This window comes from Sebastes fasciatus, chromosome 5 (genome assembly GCF_043250625.1).
Source record: "Sebastes fasciatus isolate fSebFas1 chromosome 5, fSebFas1.pri, whole genome shotgun sequence".
NCBI lineage: Eukaryota > Metazoa > Chordata > Actinopteri > Perciformes > Sebastidae > Sebastes > Sebastes fasciatus.
Window position 1 is genome coordinate 18,341,404 of NC_133799.1, and position 16,827 is coordinate 18,358,230.

Sequence of the window (16,827 nt, forward strand, 5' to 3'; positions counted from 1 at the left end):
ATGCGGTGCTCTCAGCCTCTTACTCCGCTCCCAGCTCATCTGTCTGATTCAGGCTGACACACTGTGTTCTCTTCAGCAACATTACAGTCACAGACTGCTTGAGAAAGGGGGGACGGGAGGGGTTAGAGAGAGGGAAGGAGGGAGGAAAAAATGGAGGGAGAGAATAGATGTAATAAGGGAAGTGAAGAGAGAGATGGGGACAGCGAGATAGAGAGAAAAAAAAGAGAGAGCATAACCGACAGAGATGAAAGAGAAATATGAGAGAGCGAGGGGGCACAAGGGCATTGGCAGAGACAGCAGAAAAAAAGTAAAAAGAAAACAGAACAAGGACATTGGCAAAAGAAAGGGAGAAGAAACACAGCAAAGACAAAAAGGGTGCACTTTTGTATGAGTATGATAGAGCAAAGGAGACCGAGGAGGGCTTGAATAGACGGAGAACGTGAAGAGAAAAGCCAAGAAAGAGAGGGAAAAATGAGGCTGATGTAAGATAACAGGAAGGAAGAGGCTCAGAATCTGAAACAGGGATTGCTCCTCCTCGCTAAGCTAAATGTTGCTCTGCCACCCGATAGTGGGAGTTGGCCAGGGGATTTAAGAGGGGCCAGATGTAGGGATGGATTGAGTCTGTTTTAAGAGTCTTAAACCTGTCTGAACTGTCTGGAGCAGGAGGCGCAAACAGGGCAGGAGTGTTCATGAAGATGGACTGGGTCTGTGTGTTTTATAAAATTCAAGGTCAGCTCCATCCAGTTGTTGTTCTGGCTCTCCCTCTGATGAAACTGGCTGCAAGAGAAGCTGCAGCAAGGCTGAATGTCTGCCGTGACTGATTTAGTCGTCACCCGCTGACAGGACACAATGGAGGAGTCAGAGCCTGCTAACCTAACCTCTGATGTGGGTTAGCGCAGCGTGCTAATAAATGTTTTAACATCAGTGGTATGTGTGTGTGTGTGTGTGTGTGGGCGGGCGGGATGAAAGAGACAAGCTCACCCGAGAGACACCGATGAACAATGCTTTTGTTAAGGTTTTTACACACATCCACACCCACACACTCACAAATAATACATGCAGGAGTAAACACGAGCTGCTTGCACACACATGTAAGCAGCACACACACACACACACACACACACACAGACACGTATTGTGCGAATACAAACAGCCACAGAGTATAGATTTGCACACACACAAATGTCCCATTTAGATAAATCACCTTGGATTAGACCCACTTCCTGAAGCTCATTTTTAAAGTCTGCCAGCGTTCTTCGCAGAATGCATAGAAGAGATAGAGAGAGGGAGTCTGGCACCGTCGTCTGACACTCTCTCAACACCACGGGGGTGGAGGGAGGGAGGGGGTAACGAAAGAGCAAACACTCCCTGAAGAATGGAAGAGTGGAAAGAGGAGGGAAACACCCGGGTGAAGGAAGAAAAGAGAGGGAGAGAGAGAGAGAGAGAGCAGCTCATTGAGAGAAATACAGGAATGCTTTTTGTCTGCCTTGCCCTGATGATGACAGTGCTGTGTGTATGTTATTAGCGGCAGATAGACTTTAGATATGGGGCATGTTCAGAAGAGTGGAACGCAATAGTGCGATCAGATAAACAAGAATTACACTGCAACCTCATTTATCTAAAGTAACCCGCCTGCTGAACTGACATAACGAGCCGAAAAAAAAGCAAGGCGAGTGAGATGTAGACTCTGCTGCACATCTCACAATGTGTATGCATGTGTTTTTTAATATTCTAGACAAAGTTTACCCCAGAAATTGAAAAAATGTATTCCCCTAAATTACATATATACGCTTTTCTTGCAAACGGAGTTGCTCATATAAGTCTGTCAAAGTTTTAAAAAGTAAACAAAGCCTTTACGTTTTTCAGTAAACAGTTTTACACATAAAATGTTTTCTGGTTTTAAGGAAATATAGTGATGAAGCTTGCAGACACCTTTTTATAAGGGTCTTTTTGTGGAAGATAGAGCAGAATTCAAATGATAACAGGAACCCACTTTTACCACAATGAATATATGGCAATATTACATGAATACAATATTTAAACAGCGAAATTAGCTCTTCATCATAGACTTTTGATAGAATATTATTTATGTAAGGGATAATGTACAGCGAGCCGGTCATTGTTGTGAAAGAAACCCTGACAGGGTATTGCTGCAGACTCCGACATCAGAACTGCGCCCATAACAACGGTCTGCTATAAAGAAATAACAGACCGCAGAACGCGTGACTGACCAATCAGAATCGAGTAGTCAACACAGCCGTGTAATAAGTAAGGTATAATGTACAGCGAGTCGGTCATTGTTAAACCCTGAAGGGGTTTCTTTCACAACAATGACCCGCTAGCTGTACATTATCCCTCTTATTACACAGCTACTTACTTAAGAAATCAATAATTTGACACAAAAGCGGTCCGCCAGAGTCCGACATCAGAACTGCGCCCATAGCAACGGTCTGTTATACATAGCAACGGTCTGCTGCAAGGAAATAACAGACTGCAGAACGCCGTGATTGACCAATTAGAATCGAGTATTCAACAATGCCGTGTAATAACACTGAGTTATCGCCCTGTATGCACATTACCTGGCTGGTTGATGACATTTTTATTGCACATACCAACATTATCAAGGTGACAAAACCTCCGTTTACACATAGTACTCACACACACACCCACCTCTCGTTCCCTGCTCTCTGGGTGGGCAGTGCTGGGTGTTCTTGGTAAGCGACGTTAGCTAGTTGGCTTAGTGCCCCTCTGCCAGGCCTAACACACACACACACACGCACACACACACACACACACACACACACACACACACACACACACACACACACACACACACACACACACACACACACACCACATGCACCTAGCAATCTGCTACACACACATACACACATCCCACATAGACAAGAGATGTTACACAGAGCGCTGAATGAGAACGCAGTGACACAACAGAGGGATTATATAAGGCAGAACGGCGGGCATGGGGGGGTGTAATTGGAGGTTGGGGGGGCGGGCAGTTAAGAGAGGATGAACCTATTAAAAAACTGACTACAACAGACAAAACACACACACACTGTACCACTGCTATTTCAACTGTGCACACAGTGCTGTTATTACTATGCTGCAGTCTGGACCACAGTCATAGTGCAGCTGCTACTGTAGAGCAGACACCTGTTACTACTGTACACAAGTCTGAATGACACAATACAATATCAAAGTGTAACCTATTACGCTTTTTTTCAGATTTAGATCTATGAACTGTGTTTGAACATGAAGCGTTTACCTTGAATATGAATAAGACAAAACTGGAGTCTTATTGTAATTGACACATCCACTGTAAGATTAAATGTAATGTGTCAGTCATGAGTTGCAATCATTGAATATTACTGGTAGCTGTTACCATATTACACTTTCACATTCACAGACTACAAAGCTCAGTTGTTATTACACTACAGTCCAGACTAGACTCCCATAGAGCATTGTCACTAGAGTGCTGCACAGACTGCACAAATAGTACAATAGTCACTTCACTGTTGTCTAGCCTACACCCACAGGACAACTGTTACTACATTTCAGTCACTTTGTCTTCTCCTTTCTGCCTCTTCAAAGGAAACCCTGACTGGATCAATTAATTATGGAATTGAATTGGTTGTACAGTTTAAAAGAGCAAATTTCCAGCTGAAGCAACTTTTCTGTATCTTTGTGATGTTGTAACTAACCTAGTACCTTGTGGCTCTTTTCCAGATTACCTATTCAACTTTAAGCTTCTTGTCACCCGTTGGTGTTTAAAGCAGGGCTTTCAATCGATTAAAATATTTAATCAAGATTAATCACATGATTGCTCATAGTTAATCGTGATTAATCGCAAATTAATCACACATTTCTTTATCTGCTCAAATCATAACATGGCAAACTGCAGCCCAACAGGCAACAACAGCTGTCAGTGTGTCAGTGTGCTGACTTGACTATGACTTGCCCCAAACTGCATGTTATTATCATGAAGTGGGCATGTCTGTAAAGGGGAGACTCGTGGGTACCCATAGAACCCATTTTCATTCACATATCTTGAGGTCAGAGGTCAAGGAACCCCTTTGAAAATTGCCATGCCAGTTTTTCCTCGCCAAAATTTAGCACAAGTTTGAAGCGTTATTTAACCTCCTTCGCGACAAGCTATGACATGGTCGGTACCAATGGATTCCTTATGTTTTTTAGTTTCATATGATATCAGTATCTTCACTCTAGCTTTAAAAGTGAGCCCGCTAAAACGTAAAATTCGTGAGTCGCATTAATGCGTTAAAGAAATTAGTTGCGTTAAAACAAATTTGCGTTATTGCTTTAATTTTGACAGCCCTCATTTATAATTATTTTTTACCACTTTTCCGATCGGGCAAGTGAGTTGCCAGATTTACTAGCCAGATGTAGCATTTTACTTGCCACGGGTAAGCAGGCAATCCTTATTGTTGAGCCCTGTGTGTAAAACATTTGTGTGTAATATTTTAACAATTTAACATCCCATTGATTATAGCTTTTCTCTTGCCATTTGCCTTGGATTTTCATGAACCCGAGAGATGCATAGCTGAAGAAAACGACAGCAGAATTTATTGACCTGAATCACATATTTAATTAAACAGTCTCAATGAAACTTGACAGAAGTGAACTGAACACCTTTCCGCTCAGTCCACTGACTATCAAAAATGCTCAGTGGCAGCATCAAGGCTCTTTAACATTCACTGCCGCTAACCCGAAACTTACTTGCTCTCCCTCTAGCTTTACAGAGCAGCAATCCCATCATACCTTTATTGCATTCCTTTCCCGTAATGTCGTGCTGCTTATGTACAGTCAGCCGCTTCATTTTCGCCCAGAGTGGAGAGCTCTCGCTGAGGATGTCTGCTGAAGTGAGCTATTTAGTTACTTGCAAGGTTGTATTCAAATACTAGGGCCGTGGTTGTTGCACTCAGCTGTTGGTGTAGTGGGGGGAAAAAAAGCGAGATACTAAATGAAAAGAGGATGTTGGAGTGAAAAAGAGAAACGGAGAGTGATGGCAGAGAGGTGGAGAGGCTGATAGGAGAGATGGGGAGGGGAGAATTAATAAGGAGAGACAGACAGGAATTGAGTTAAAAAGATGGGGAGGGCTGAGGTGAGGTGTAATGATGGAGAGGTGACGAGAGAGGCTGATGAGAGATGGAGGGAGAACAAAGAGATATGTCACATATCTTTCATGTTGAGAGGCCTGGAGGAGAGGCAGACATGGAAACACAAAGAGCTTAAGTATGTTTGCGTGTGTGTGTTTTAAAGCATGCATGTGTGTGTTGTCAGGTGTGTGCATACTCGTGTGAAGTATGTGTGCATTTTTACATGTGAAAGAGATCCCTAGCAGCAAAATACATCTTGAAAACACCTTTTTATTATGTGTGTGTGTGTGTGTCAGTCTGTCCGTGAGAGAAATAGAAAGAAAGAAGAGTAAAATACACAGCGGAGGTGAGCTCGACAGGGGGAGAGAAAGGAGAAAATATAGATATAGCACTCGACAAGGACGAGAGAGACAAATATACAAAGCGAGCGAGCCAAGTAGAAAATGGCAATAGAGTGAGAGAGAGCATGAAATAGAGAGAGAACATAAAAGAGAAAGATGATTGATAGAAATGACTAAGAGGAGAAAGAATGAGAGAGTAGAAAAGAGACGTGTAAAGGACGGAGACGAAAATGATACAGCAGATGGATAAAAACCAGGGGAGATAAGAGAGAGAGAGAGAGAGTAATGGGGAGAGGGAAAGAAGGTAAAAAGAAAGAGGATAATTGGCAAGAAAGACCGTAAAGGTGTTGACAGGAGAGAGTGGGAGAGAATGCACATGAGGAAGAAGGTGACAAAGGAGAGGCAGGACAAGAGGGTGACAACACAGGGACACCACAAAGTGATAGATGGATGGATGGATGGATGGATGGATGGATGGATGGATGGATGGATGGATGGATGGATGGATGGATGGATGGATGGATGGATAGATAGATGGATAGATACATTACAGAGCAACACTCCTGCTACACTGCAGTCTGTATAAAGACTATAAAGACAATCGCCTGCGACCCATATAAACATTTTCTGATTTCTTCTGATTTCTGAAGCCTCTATTGACATGGCAACATTTTACAAAAAGATTTATGGCACTTGTTTGCTTGTTTTAAAAAGGATTTTGTAAAGGTTAGGGAGAGATTGTTGTCATGGTTTAAAGAAACTAACGTTGTTCGCAGTTTTTCGCAGAGTGACACACTTTAGTGATCAATCCATCTACCCTCAACCTCCTTTCTGAGACATTTTGCGATTTTAGAACGATGTCACTCTATGTCTGCCATTGGTCCTGCAACCCTGTCTCCTATAAAATGACATTCCCATACAACTAAACTGCATTCTCAATTATGTTTTCAAGGGAAACGTATTTCTCCCCAGATTACAGTTTTAAACATGTAGTTAACGTTGTAAATCGAAACAAAATAAAACAAAAACTAAGGCTGTCAAAGTTAATGCGATAATGCGTGTAGTACTTTTTCAATAAGCAAATGAATAGACCGATTTCTTGAGTTCCTTGTCTGCTTATTCGAGAGAGGAGGCAACCAGTCTTCATATTGGGAAATCCTGACATTTCTTCATACTGCGTGATCTTTTACACAATTTTGACAGTGTCTCATCTATTCTTTCACTCCCTTAACCTTGACCAGGACAGAGACCTATTCTTCACACAAGACACAGGAAAACATGCTTTTGCAAGAGCTTGACCTTTTGCCTAGTTACAGCACTGTACAGGCTTAGTGAAGTCAATCAAAAGGCTAATCATGTATTACAACAGTAAAAAGGCTGATTATACACTACATGCCTTAATGCAAATTTGTTTTAACACCACTAATTTCTTTAACTCATTAATGCAACTTGCGATTTTTAGGTTTTAGTGGGCTCAGTTTTAAAGCTAGGGTGAAGATACTGGTATCATATGAAACTAAAAAAACCTAATGAATCATTGGTACCAAACATGTCATACTAGCTTTTAGCGAAGGAGGTTAAATAACTTCTAATTTTTTATGCTAAATGCAGTACCTGTGAGGGTTTCTAGACAATATTTTTAATTTTTTTGTGTTGTTAATTGATTTCCAATAATAAATATATACATACATTTGTATAAAGCAAGCATATTTCCCCACTCCCATGTTGATAAGAGTATTAAATACTTGACGAATCTCCCTTTAAGGTAAATTTTTTTAGATAAAAAAATGTGTGATTACTTTACCATTAATCATGATTAACTATGGACAATAATTAATCGCGATAAAATATTTTAATTGATTGACATCTCAAGTTCCCATACAACTTAACTGAATTCTCAATTATCTTTCAAGGGAATTGTATTTTCCCCTGGATTATGGTCACAGTTTTAAACACGTGGTTAACGTTGTAAATTGAAATAAAATAAAACAAAAACGCAACAAAACTACTTGGTTAGAAGAATTTAATACTGATGCCTCAATATGACCTCCATAAGTAAACGAGACCATCAGCGAGAAGATTGACTATTTCTATATAGTTATTCTTAATGCTTGTCATTGGTGATTGATTACAAACGAATTGGTGATACGTCAAAAACAAACGTAATCTGGGGGAAAATACGTTTCCCTTGAAAAATGCAGTTTCGTTGTATGGGAATGTAGTTTTTTAGGAAATCAGGCTGGCTCCTGACAAACGATATCAATAATTCACACAGTCATAAGAGTTACTGGGCAGGTAAAAGGTAGGGATGCACCAATCTTTGTTTTATATACCTGGACTCAGGGTATCTGAGATGCAGTATAAATCCTGTACCACGAAGGTTGTATTCTTCCTAAATTAAAAATCAATATACTTCACTGCGTGGAACACATTAAAATATTTTTTATATATAAGGTAACGTGTACAAAAATGTGTAAAGAATCAAGTTCTTTATCAAAATAAAACTCTGTTACCAAGAATTCAACACAGTTTCCAACTAAAATGTGATGTATACTGGGGGGAAAAAAACTGACATTACCACTGAAGCAGCAGAATATGTCAGAGCATGTCAGAGCCTCGAGGGGAAACAACACATGAAACTACTAAACTCTGCCTCTTTTTTCTCTTACAGTTCTCACCACTACTACTAATTAAAGATTAGTCTGCACTAATTAGTTTTTTTTTCATTATATTTGTGTGTGGTGTTTAATTGTGTAGTAGTGCGGCAACCATTTGTTTTCTTTTTTTGAATTCAGAGTTATTACACATGTAATATAAACCTTGTACCGTGTGATCCGGCAGTGCTGTACTCAATTATGTTCATGCCAATAAAGCGAATTTGAATTTAGATAGATAGGTGCGTACATGGATAGAGACAGACAAAGATAGCAAGTGAGTAAAATGAGACAGGAAATAGAGAGACTGAAATGGAGAGCGAAAGAACATCTGACAGCTAGAAAAAGAAGGAGGGGAATAACGAGGGAGAGAAGGAGGGGTGATAGAAAAGAGGAACTGACAGCCTCTGAAAGATAGAGAGAGAGAGAGAGAGAGAGAGAAGTGAGAGGGAGGGAGGGACTGGATGAGGTGAGGAATAAATAGAGAGGGAGAAGAGAGCGCTGGAGTGAAAATGAGCAAGAGAGGAAGAGAGAGAGTAGTGTCTCGCTCTCATCAGTCAGAGCGTTGCTCATCCGGCGGCGGAGGCTGCCTTTGTCACCATGACGGATCCTCGCTGTCTGTACGCCGCTCGCCACCAACACCATTACAGCACATTACTGATGTACACACACACACGGAAACACACACACAGGAGGGAGAACAACACATTTAACAGGCGCACACACACACGCAGACGTGGTAGTACAAGGTATTTAGCAAACACACACACACACACACACACACACACACACACATACAGGTATGCTTGTGTGTTGCTGTCAAATACACACACACAGACACACAGACATTCATTCATCAATATGGTCATGTCACTAACGCCTCTTTGAATAGACGAATTGACATTCAGATAGGAGCGTGACATACCAAGCATAGTTATGTTGTACTATTGATCATACTGTATAATCAGGATTAGGATGATTGTTGTCAATATGAATTAGTCTGCCGATTATTTTCTCAATCAATCGATTAATCATTTAATCTATAAAATGTCAGAAAGTAGTAAATAAATGCCCATCACTATTTTCTAAAGCCCTTATTGACATATTCAAATTGTGTGTTTTGTCTGACCAACAGTTCAGAATCCAAAAGCTTAAATTTTTTTTTATCTTAATACAATACTGTCTGAGTTATTGGTTACTATACTAATTACTCTTGGTCACACTGGCTGGAAAGAGATCCCATTGTTGCCAGTGGGCAACTCCAGGGTCTGAAAAGTGAATGCTGAAGTGCCTTAAACTTGCATTCTTTCTAACAGCCAGCAGGGGGCGACTCCTCTGGTTGCAAAAAGAAGACAGATTGTATAGAAGTCTATGAGAAAATGACCCTACTTCTCACTTGATTTATTACCTCAGTAAACATTATAAATATGAGTTTATGGTCTCAATCACTAGTTTCAAGTCTTCTTCAATACAGCATGATGTTCATTTAGTACATGATGGTCCCATTTAGAGTCAAATAGACCATAAAGCAGGGTTTGCTTCTGGGCGTGGCTACCTTGTGATCGACAGGTTGCTACCACGGTGTTGTCCGGTCTGGGAGTTGTCCGTGTTTTTCTTCTTACAACTTTAACCCTTTCACCGTGTGTTTTCATTTCATGAAAGTTAATTATAACATTTTGGTAGCCTAAAAAATGTCTTAATCAGCGTTCTGTTGTACTTAGCTCCACCCTCTCGTGTCACTTCTGGCTGCAAAAAAAACAAGATGGCGACGGCCAAAATGCCGAACTTTAGGCTTCAAAACGTCAATCAACAAACGAATGGGTGATATCGCGGTGACTACGTCCACTTCTTATATACAGTCTATGTTTCTTGCGCAGTAGACTTGAAAACATATGAACCTATCTATCAGGAATGTGGCCAATCTGTACAGACTGCATTTACACCTGCATGGTGAGTGTACTCATAATGTGTGAGCCAGACCACCTCCAGATGTGGAGGGGCCGGTGCTAATATAGTTGTAGACTCATATTGTAGACAGAGACACATCCAGATACAGGCCCACAGTGCACCGTGGTCTGACTGCAGCAAGCATTCACAGAGTCTCATTATTCTGATGGGCACCATACATACTGTAGGTCTTCATAGGCACACAAAGAAACATGCATACACACAAACACAGGCAGGAACTACGACATGCTGCACTCACACATTAAGTCATGCTCATTTGGCAGCCGTTCATAGACAAAAACCTGCTGAGACAGTGATCGCACATAACTCACACAGAGACATAAATACCTCATTATCTATACACAGACACACACCAACTTGTTTTTAAACACACACACTCAATCGCTCTCTCTCCCATCTTTTCACTCTCTCCTTTCTTGCTTTCATTAAAACCACACTGACAAACAGCAGCATATGCAGCTACGCCGAGCAACAGATGTTCAATGGGAGATATTGTGTAAGACTGAATGTTAATGTGCGCTGTGTGTAAAATGCTAACGAAGCTCTGTCATCTGTTTGTCTCCACAGTACTACGAAATGTCCTACGGTCTCAACATTGAGATGCACAAACAGGTAAGAAAGGCTGTGCTCAGTATTTGTTGTTTTTTCAGTCTCTACTCACTGCTGGTGTACTTGGAGGTGTAGAAATTGAATTTTTTTGAGTAGCCGGAAGGAGGTGAATGTGTTATTTTACACACAAAAGCATTGTTACCAGTGTGTCATTTTTGTGTGGGTGGGATTTTACTCTATTTTCTCGATCCTGTCCTCATTTATATTTTACACTAAATGACCTCCAATTAAGAGCACATATTATTAGAAACACCTTTCAAAGTACAGCATCAAAATGTACCGTAGCATTGGGTCAACACACAAACTGCAATTTCAACATAAACTAAACACTTCAAAGATCTTATTGATAACATTTTCATGTTTTCGAGTAAAAATAAAAATAATACATCCACAGAGCTTTTAGAAAAGGTGCCGAATAAATGTATGGCTTTTCCTAATTGTTCATTTTTAATCATTTAAAAAAATGATCTATATCTATATTTATTGGTATCACGTGGTATTTCTGTGTCGTCAGCGATCAAGTTGCCAGTTAGTGCGGAAAAAAATGGATAAATGGCTGAGTTTGATGGTAAGCGCCCGGCTTCACTCCGGTACCAATCACAAAAGGAGGCTGCTTCCGCCATGCCTCGCCGCACTGACATTGGTGTTTCCATCAGGCTGCAGAAAACGGGAATATTTACCGTTGCAGTGACACCTGACGTTAGCACATACTGGCTGTGCCATAAAATTAAGATTCGGCATATTTAAACAAAACCAACATCAACTAACAACAGCCGTAATCCTTTCAACCTCGTCACCGGTTAGATTGTCAAAATGACAACAATATCAGCTTCAATCCCTGAGGAGGTACAGTATGTTAGCATCTAAGCATTAGTACTGGTTGTGTCAAGTAATCTAAAGTTATAGTTCCCTCAACAATGTATAACGAAGATGCGCATCAGAGGGGATTTAGAAGTAGGTGGCGGACTGAAAAATAAGTAGGTGTACGCCGTCAACCTGTGTATATCCTGCACTACACCACTGCTTAGATGACAAGCTAAATGTTACCTTAAACTACCTTTCTCGATAGATTACCATAGATTACACCACCACACAAACCAAATCTATAGTTAATTTCTAGCTACATGTTGCAAAATGACTTCATTACTCTACCTTGAAAGATTCCAATCCAACCATAAGATATACAGATTGTACAACAAACTGGCAACCACTTGTTGTGAAGTGAAAGCAGTGGAACGGGGGAGGGAAAATGCGACATCTCGTGGCTGAATGTTATCAATAGCAACTTTAAGTAATGTGTTTAGTGCAGTGTGGTTGTCTTGTATCATATCACAAATTACACAAGTTTCTATTTTTCTTGTTTCTCAGTGTGTATAAACTGTATTGGCAGGATAAAACAGGATCTGTTCCAGCTTAAATTCCTGTGTAAAGATGATGAGCAGGGAAAAAGTAGTGACTCATCTTTATAAAAAGTCGGAGCAGAAACAAGGCAAAGGAATTAATAACAATTTTTGTTAAAGAACGACTTGTTTTTTTCTCTCTCTTTTATGTGGTAGACTAACAATGAGTCAGCAAGAGAAACAAGTGGTTTCAACACTGAGCTATGGATGGCTGATTTTATTAGTTTTATTAAGGGGTCAATGCACAACTCTGTAGTTTACCTCTTCGCGTCTCCGTATGGAATATAAACGTACTGTTGCATGAAACCAGCAGAGTGTGTTTCCTGCACAATTATGATATCCCTCCTGACTTAATGTTTATTTGTGTGCACAGTCTCCTCCTCGGCTGCTATCAAGCAAAACAAGCGATGGCTGCTGATTTGAGAATTAGGGAATATTAATACTTTTAGGATGGCTGGTACAGACGGTAACCATAGCAATGGCAAATGTATGTTTTTACAGAAGTGGAGGCGACAGACTTGAGGTTAACTGACACTAGATGTCGACAAGGCTTAGCTATTATCGACATCATGGGATAGCGAGGATACCAAATAGCAGGTAGAAGGCGATAAAAGAAGGTCAGTGCAGATTGTGTATCATTTCCATTTATCCTCACCGAGATTTGTGAATGAAGACATGTGTCTGATGAGCAAGTGTGTGCTCTCAGGAGTCGGCGACTGCTTGTCAGTTCCCACACTTGCTGCTAATTTGCTGTCTGGGTCACACTGCAGGGAAATGAGACAGACAGGCAGATAAATGTCCAGACAGACGGACAAAAAGGCAGATAGCAGACATGAGATATGTCCTCCGTGCAAGTTGAATGGCATCTTTCTTTAAGGTGACTGTGTCTCCCTCTCTTAATCTAACTGTCATGCTAGCTCTGCGGTGGACTTCGGCACTGTCATGGAAGACAAGAGGGGTGTTCATATTTTACAATGAGCTCCCAGCATACCCAGCATAATACATTTAGAAAGCAGCTCATTGTTCGAAACAATCTCTAAAAACGCCCTCAAATGAAAGCCTCCAGACTCTGCACTTTAACCTTATAATCATTGTGTCACTTCACGATCAAGGTAATTATAGCACAAAGACATCAAGCAGTGGGTTTCTGTCCAAATACTTGCAGTGCAGTGAGCGTACATACTTACTCCAGACTCCAGTACTGGCTGATGTTAACGTTCATTGGTTGAAGTTTAGGGATGATGTTAATAATTTAAGAGACGACCAGGGCGTATTTTAATTGATCTGCATATTAAATCCCAATCCAGATCCTTTGTTGATGGTAACGTGTTGTGTTCCAGGTGAAGCTGCTGTCAAAAATTACTTATATTTTGTTAAAGGGGACATACCATACTCATTTTCAGGTTCATACTTGTGTTTTGGGTTTCTACTAGAACATGTTTACATGCTTTAATGTTAAAAAAAACAACACTTTTTTTCTCATTCTGTCTGTCTGAATATACCTGTATTCCCCCTCTGTCTGAAACGCTCCGTTTTAGCACCTGTCTCTTAAGTGCTCAGTGCTCAGAGCAGCTGCACAAAAAAGTCGGAGCGCACTGAAAAAAGACACAGGGTGCAGCTTTTTTTCTCTAGGCGGTCACATACTGTACACTCTCTCCTTATTGGGAACAATTGATAAAGGACGCAGAACAAAAAACGCTATATGGAGGCTTAGGGGTCGGACTAGAGGATGATACACGATACAATATTATCACGATACTTAAGTCACAATACGATCTCATTGCAATTTCATTTTGCGATATACTGAGTATTGCCATATGATATATTGCGATTTATTATTTTATTTACAACTATTTTATCATATAAGATAAAGTTTTCACTCTGTTCATTTCAGAGATTTTACTCACATATCTTGAAGTCAGAGGTCAAGGGACACATTTGAAACACATTTGACCCATTTGGTCAGTTTTTCCTCCAAAATTTAGCGTAACTTTGGAGCGTTATTCAGCGTTCGGTACCAATGGATTCCTTAGGTTTTTCTAGTTTCATATGATACCAGTATCTTCACTCTAGCTTTAAAACTGAGCCCGCTACAACCACTGGAAGACAGAATAGTTGCCGTGCCCACCGGATTTTTAAGAGGTTAATAATTTATATAATAAAAGATCGATACTTGACAATTTTTTCCCCCACCCCTACGGAGGCTCAGCCTAAGAGAGAGTCCGTCCGAACACTTTTGCTGTAATAGCGGCAGACTAACACATTGAAACTATACAACATTACAGATCACGTTGTTAGAATTCCATTGGTTAGTGTATAAATCTGCTTGGATCCCAGTTTCATGTCAGCTTTCTAGGATTATAAGAGAAGGATGGGTCGTTGCTGTCAGGAATTAGCAAACAATTATGTAATATCTGAGGCAGCATCTGTATAGGTGAGAACAGGTAACAGCTGCTTGTCTGCTATACTTTGCATGATTGAAGATGAATACTAACCATTATATCTGGGAAAGATTATGTAACACAGCTTGTCGCACCTTGATGTAAGGTAATATTTAATTTAAATAAGAACAAGACATGCAGATCTCTGCTCGTCAGGAACATGTCAGCATAACCCTTTATTGCTCCAGATTGCCTTCATGTTCTGCTTCAAATTAAACTTAAAATGTTGTGTTTGAAAGTGAAAGTGTCCCCTCTGCTCCTCATGATTTATTCTGCATTCGTCCAAAATCCAAATTCAGCCCTGGTCTCATGGACCAAAGACGTGAACCACATTTGAAAGCAGGAAACCTCAGTGGGACTTTATGTTGTAATTGTTTTGCTGGTGAAAAAGAAATAAAAAAAAGACACATGTGCACAATGAAACTGAGTAATAGATGGGATAGATTGATTCCTAATCCCCACAGCAGACACAACTATTGACAGAGCAATAATCAGAAAGAGAGGGAGAGAGACAGGCAGACAAAATTAGACAGAGACTGGAGAATAAAGAGACGTAAAACTACTTTAAAAGCTTCATTTTACAAGTCATTTCATACTTTAAGAAGTTGAACTACAGTACAGATGAGGACTCAGGATTAGTGTATTTCTTTTACTGTATTTCAAGTTGGTGTGAAATCGTAGTGTTGCTGTATTTTGTAAAAATAGTAATTAGGTCTACACCTGTGGTCATTTAGGGTCACTGTTCATCAATCAAAAATTAAAGGGATAGTTCAGGTGTTATGAAGTGGGGTTGTATGAGGTGCTTATTAGTGTATTACCTACAGTAGATGTAGGGCTGTACAATAAATCGCGCACCCCTACAGCGGCAGCCTGTGAAAAACTTTACTGAATTTTGCGGCTGCAGTTTAGAATAAAAGCGTAATACACTGTATATTACTTGTTTTTCCGTCTGCTTTCTTTTGTTATGTAACAGATAGCAGATGTGCAAAATGAAAATGCAATGAATTCAGGTGAAGAAGAACCTTATTTTAAGTCTTATTTTGATGCAAAGATTTGTTAATTAACAGGAACGTAGCACGACATCGGAGTGAAAGCAGTGCTTTGTTTATTTAATAGTGAAAGTGCAATAAAGATATTTTGTCCCTAAAATCAATGAATAATTGTGATGTCAAGATTGATCAAAATAATCGTGATTATCATTTTGGCCATAATCGTGCAGTCCTAAGTAGATGGCGGTGGGCAAGCCCCTAGTTTAGAGAAGCAGACAGGAGTACGAGCACAGGAACAAAGCAGTGTACTGCTTTGGACGGGGACACCTAAAAAAAAAAAATCAATATCAGTTTAAGTGTACACTATATTTAGAATATTTTCCGACGGGGAACTGAACTGGAAGTGATACTTATCTATACTGTTTTTGGCAACGGAGTCTGGTGGCTTTGATGAGAGCATAGATAAGTTTCACTGCCAGTTCAGTTCCCCGTCAGAGAGGGCTGTTTGATGGCAAAATAAAGCAGTGAAAATATTCTAAATATAGCGTACACTTAAATGGATATCAATTTTTGTAGGTGAGCCTTTCTTTTAGTTTGTTAAAATAGGTTTTGCTGACGGCTCCGTCCACAGCAGTACATTGCTTTGCTCCCGTGTTGGTACTCCTGTCTGTTTCTCCAAGCTGGCGTCATCTACTGTAGGTAAAATACTGACTATGGATAAGTACCTCATACAACCCCACTTCAAAAAAAAAAAAACTACAGTATCCCTTTAACATAAAATGGCACTTGTTCCCCAACAGGGAAATTTAAGATTTAGATAATAATACTTAAAACAACTGAAGCACTAACTCAGTAAATGCAATTTCTTTCTTTTCTGAAAAAATTAATTGGGAGTTTCAGATAATAAAAAAATTACCATTTTGATCACAATGACCCAAATTCTAATATGCTACTAACGTATTATCCATTTTTAAATTGTTGTTGACCTAAAACGCCAAATCAAAATGCAGAGAAAGTTGAACTTTAGTTACAGGAAGAGAAAGAAGGGAACAGAGAAGAGGGAAAGAGAGAGAAAAGAGAGAGAGAGAGATGGCTGGCAACAAAGCCATGCAGAACTGAACTGTCAGCTCTTGTCGCCAAAAAGAAGAAATGGACTGAGGTGCTGGCTGCACCTCTGAGAGATGGACAGAGGATGAGGAGGAGGAGGAGGAGGGGGATAGGTGGGGAAGATGACAGAGGGAGGCCAAGAAGGGGACAGTGTGGAAAATAAGAAGAGAAGAAGGAGAGAGGGGA

General features: G+C 40.2%; 1 protein-coding gene across 3 annotated transcripts in view; it reads left to right on the forward strand.

The window, feature by feature from the left end:
* The window catches only part of tle2b (TLE family member 2, transcriptional corepressor b), a 103,781-nt gene that overhangs the window by 35,526 nt on the left and 51,428 nt on the right, over positions 1 to 16,827 (forward strand). For all 3 annotated transcript variants that reach the window (XM_074635460.1, XM_074635459.1, XM_074635461.1), the window contains one exon: positions 10,663 to 10,707. In XM_074635460.1, the coding sequence (XP_074491561.1) occupies positions 10,663 to 10,707 (45 nt within the window). The remainder of the gene's footprint in view (positions 1 to 10,662; positions 10,708 to 16,827) is intronic.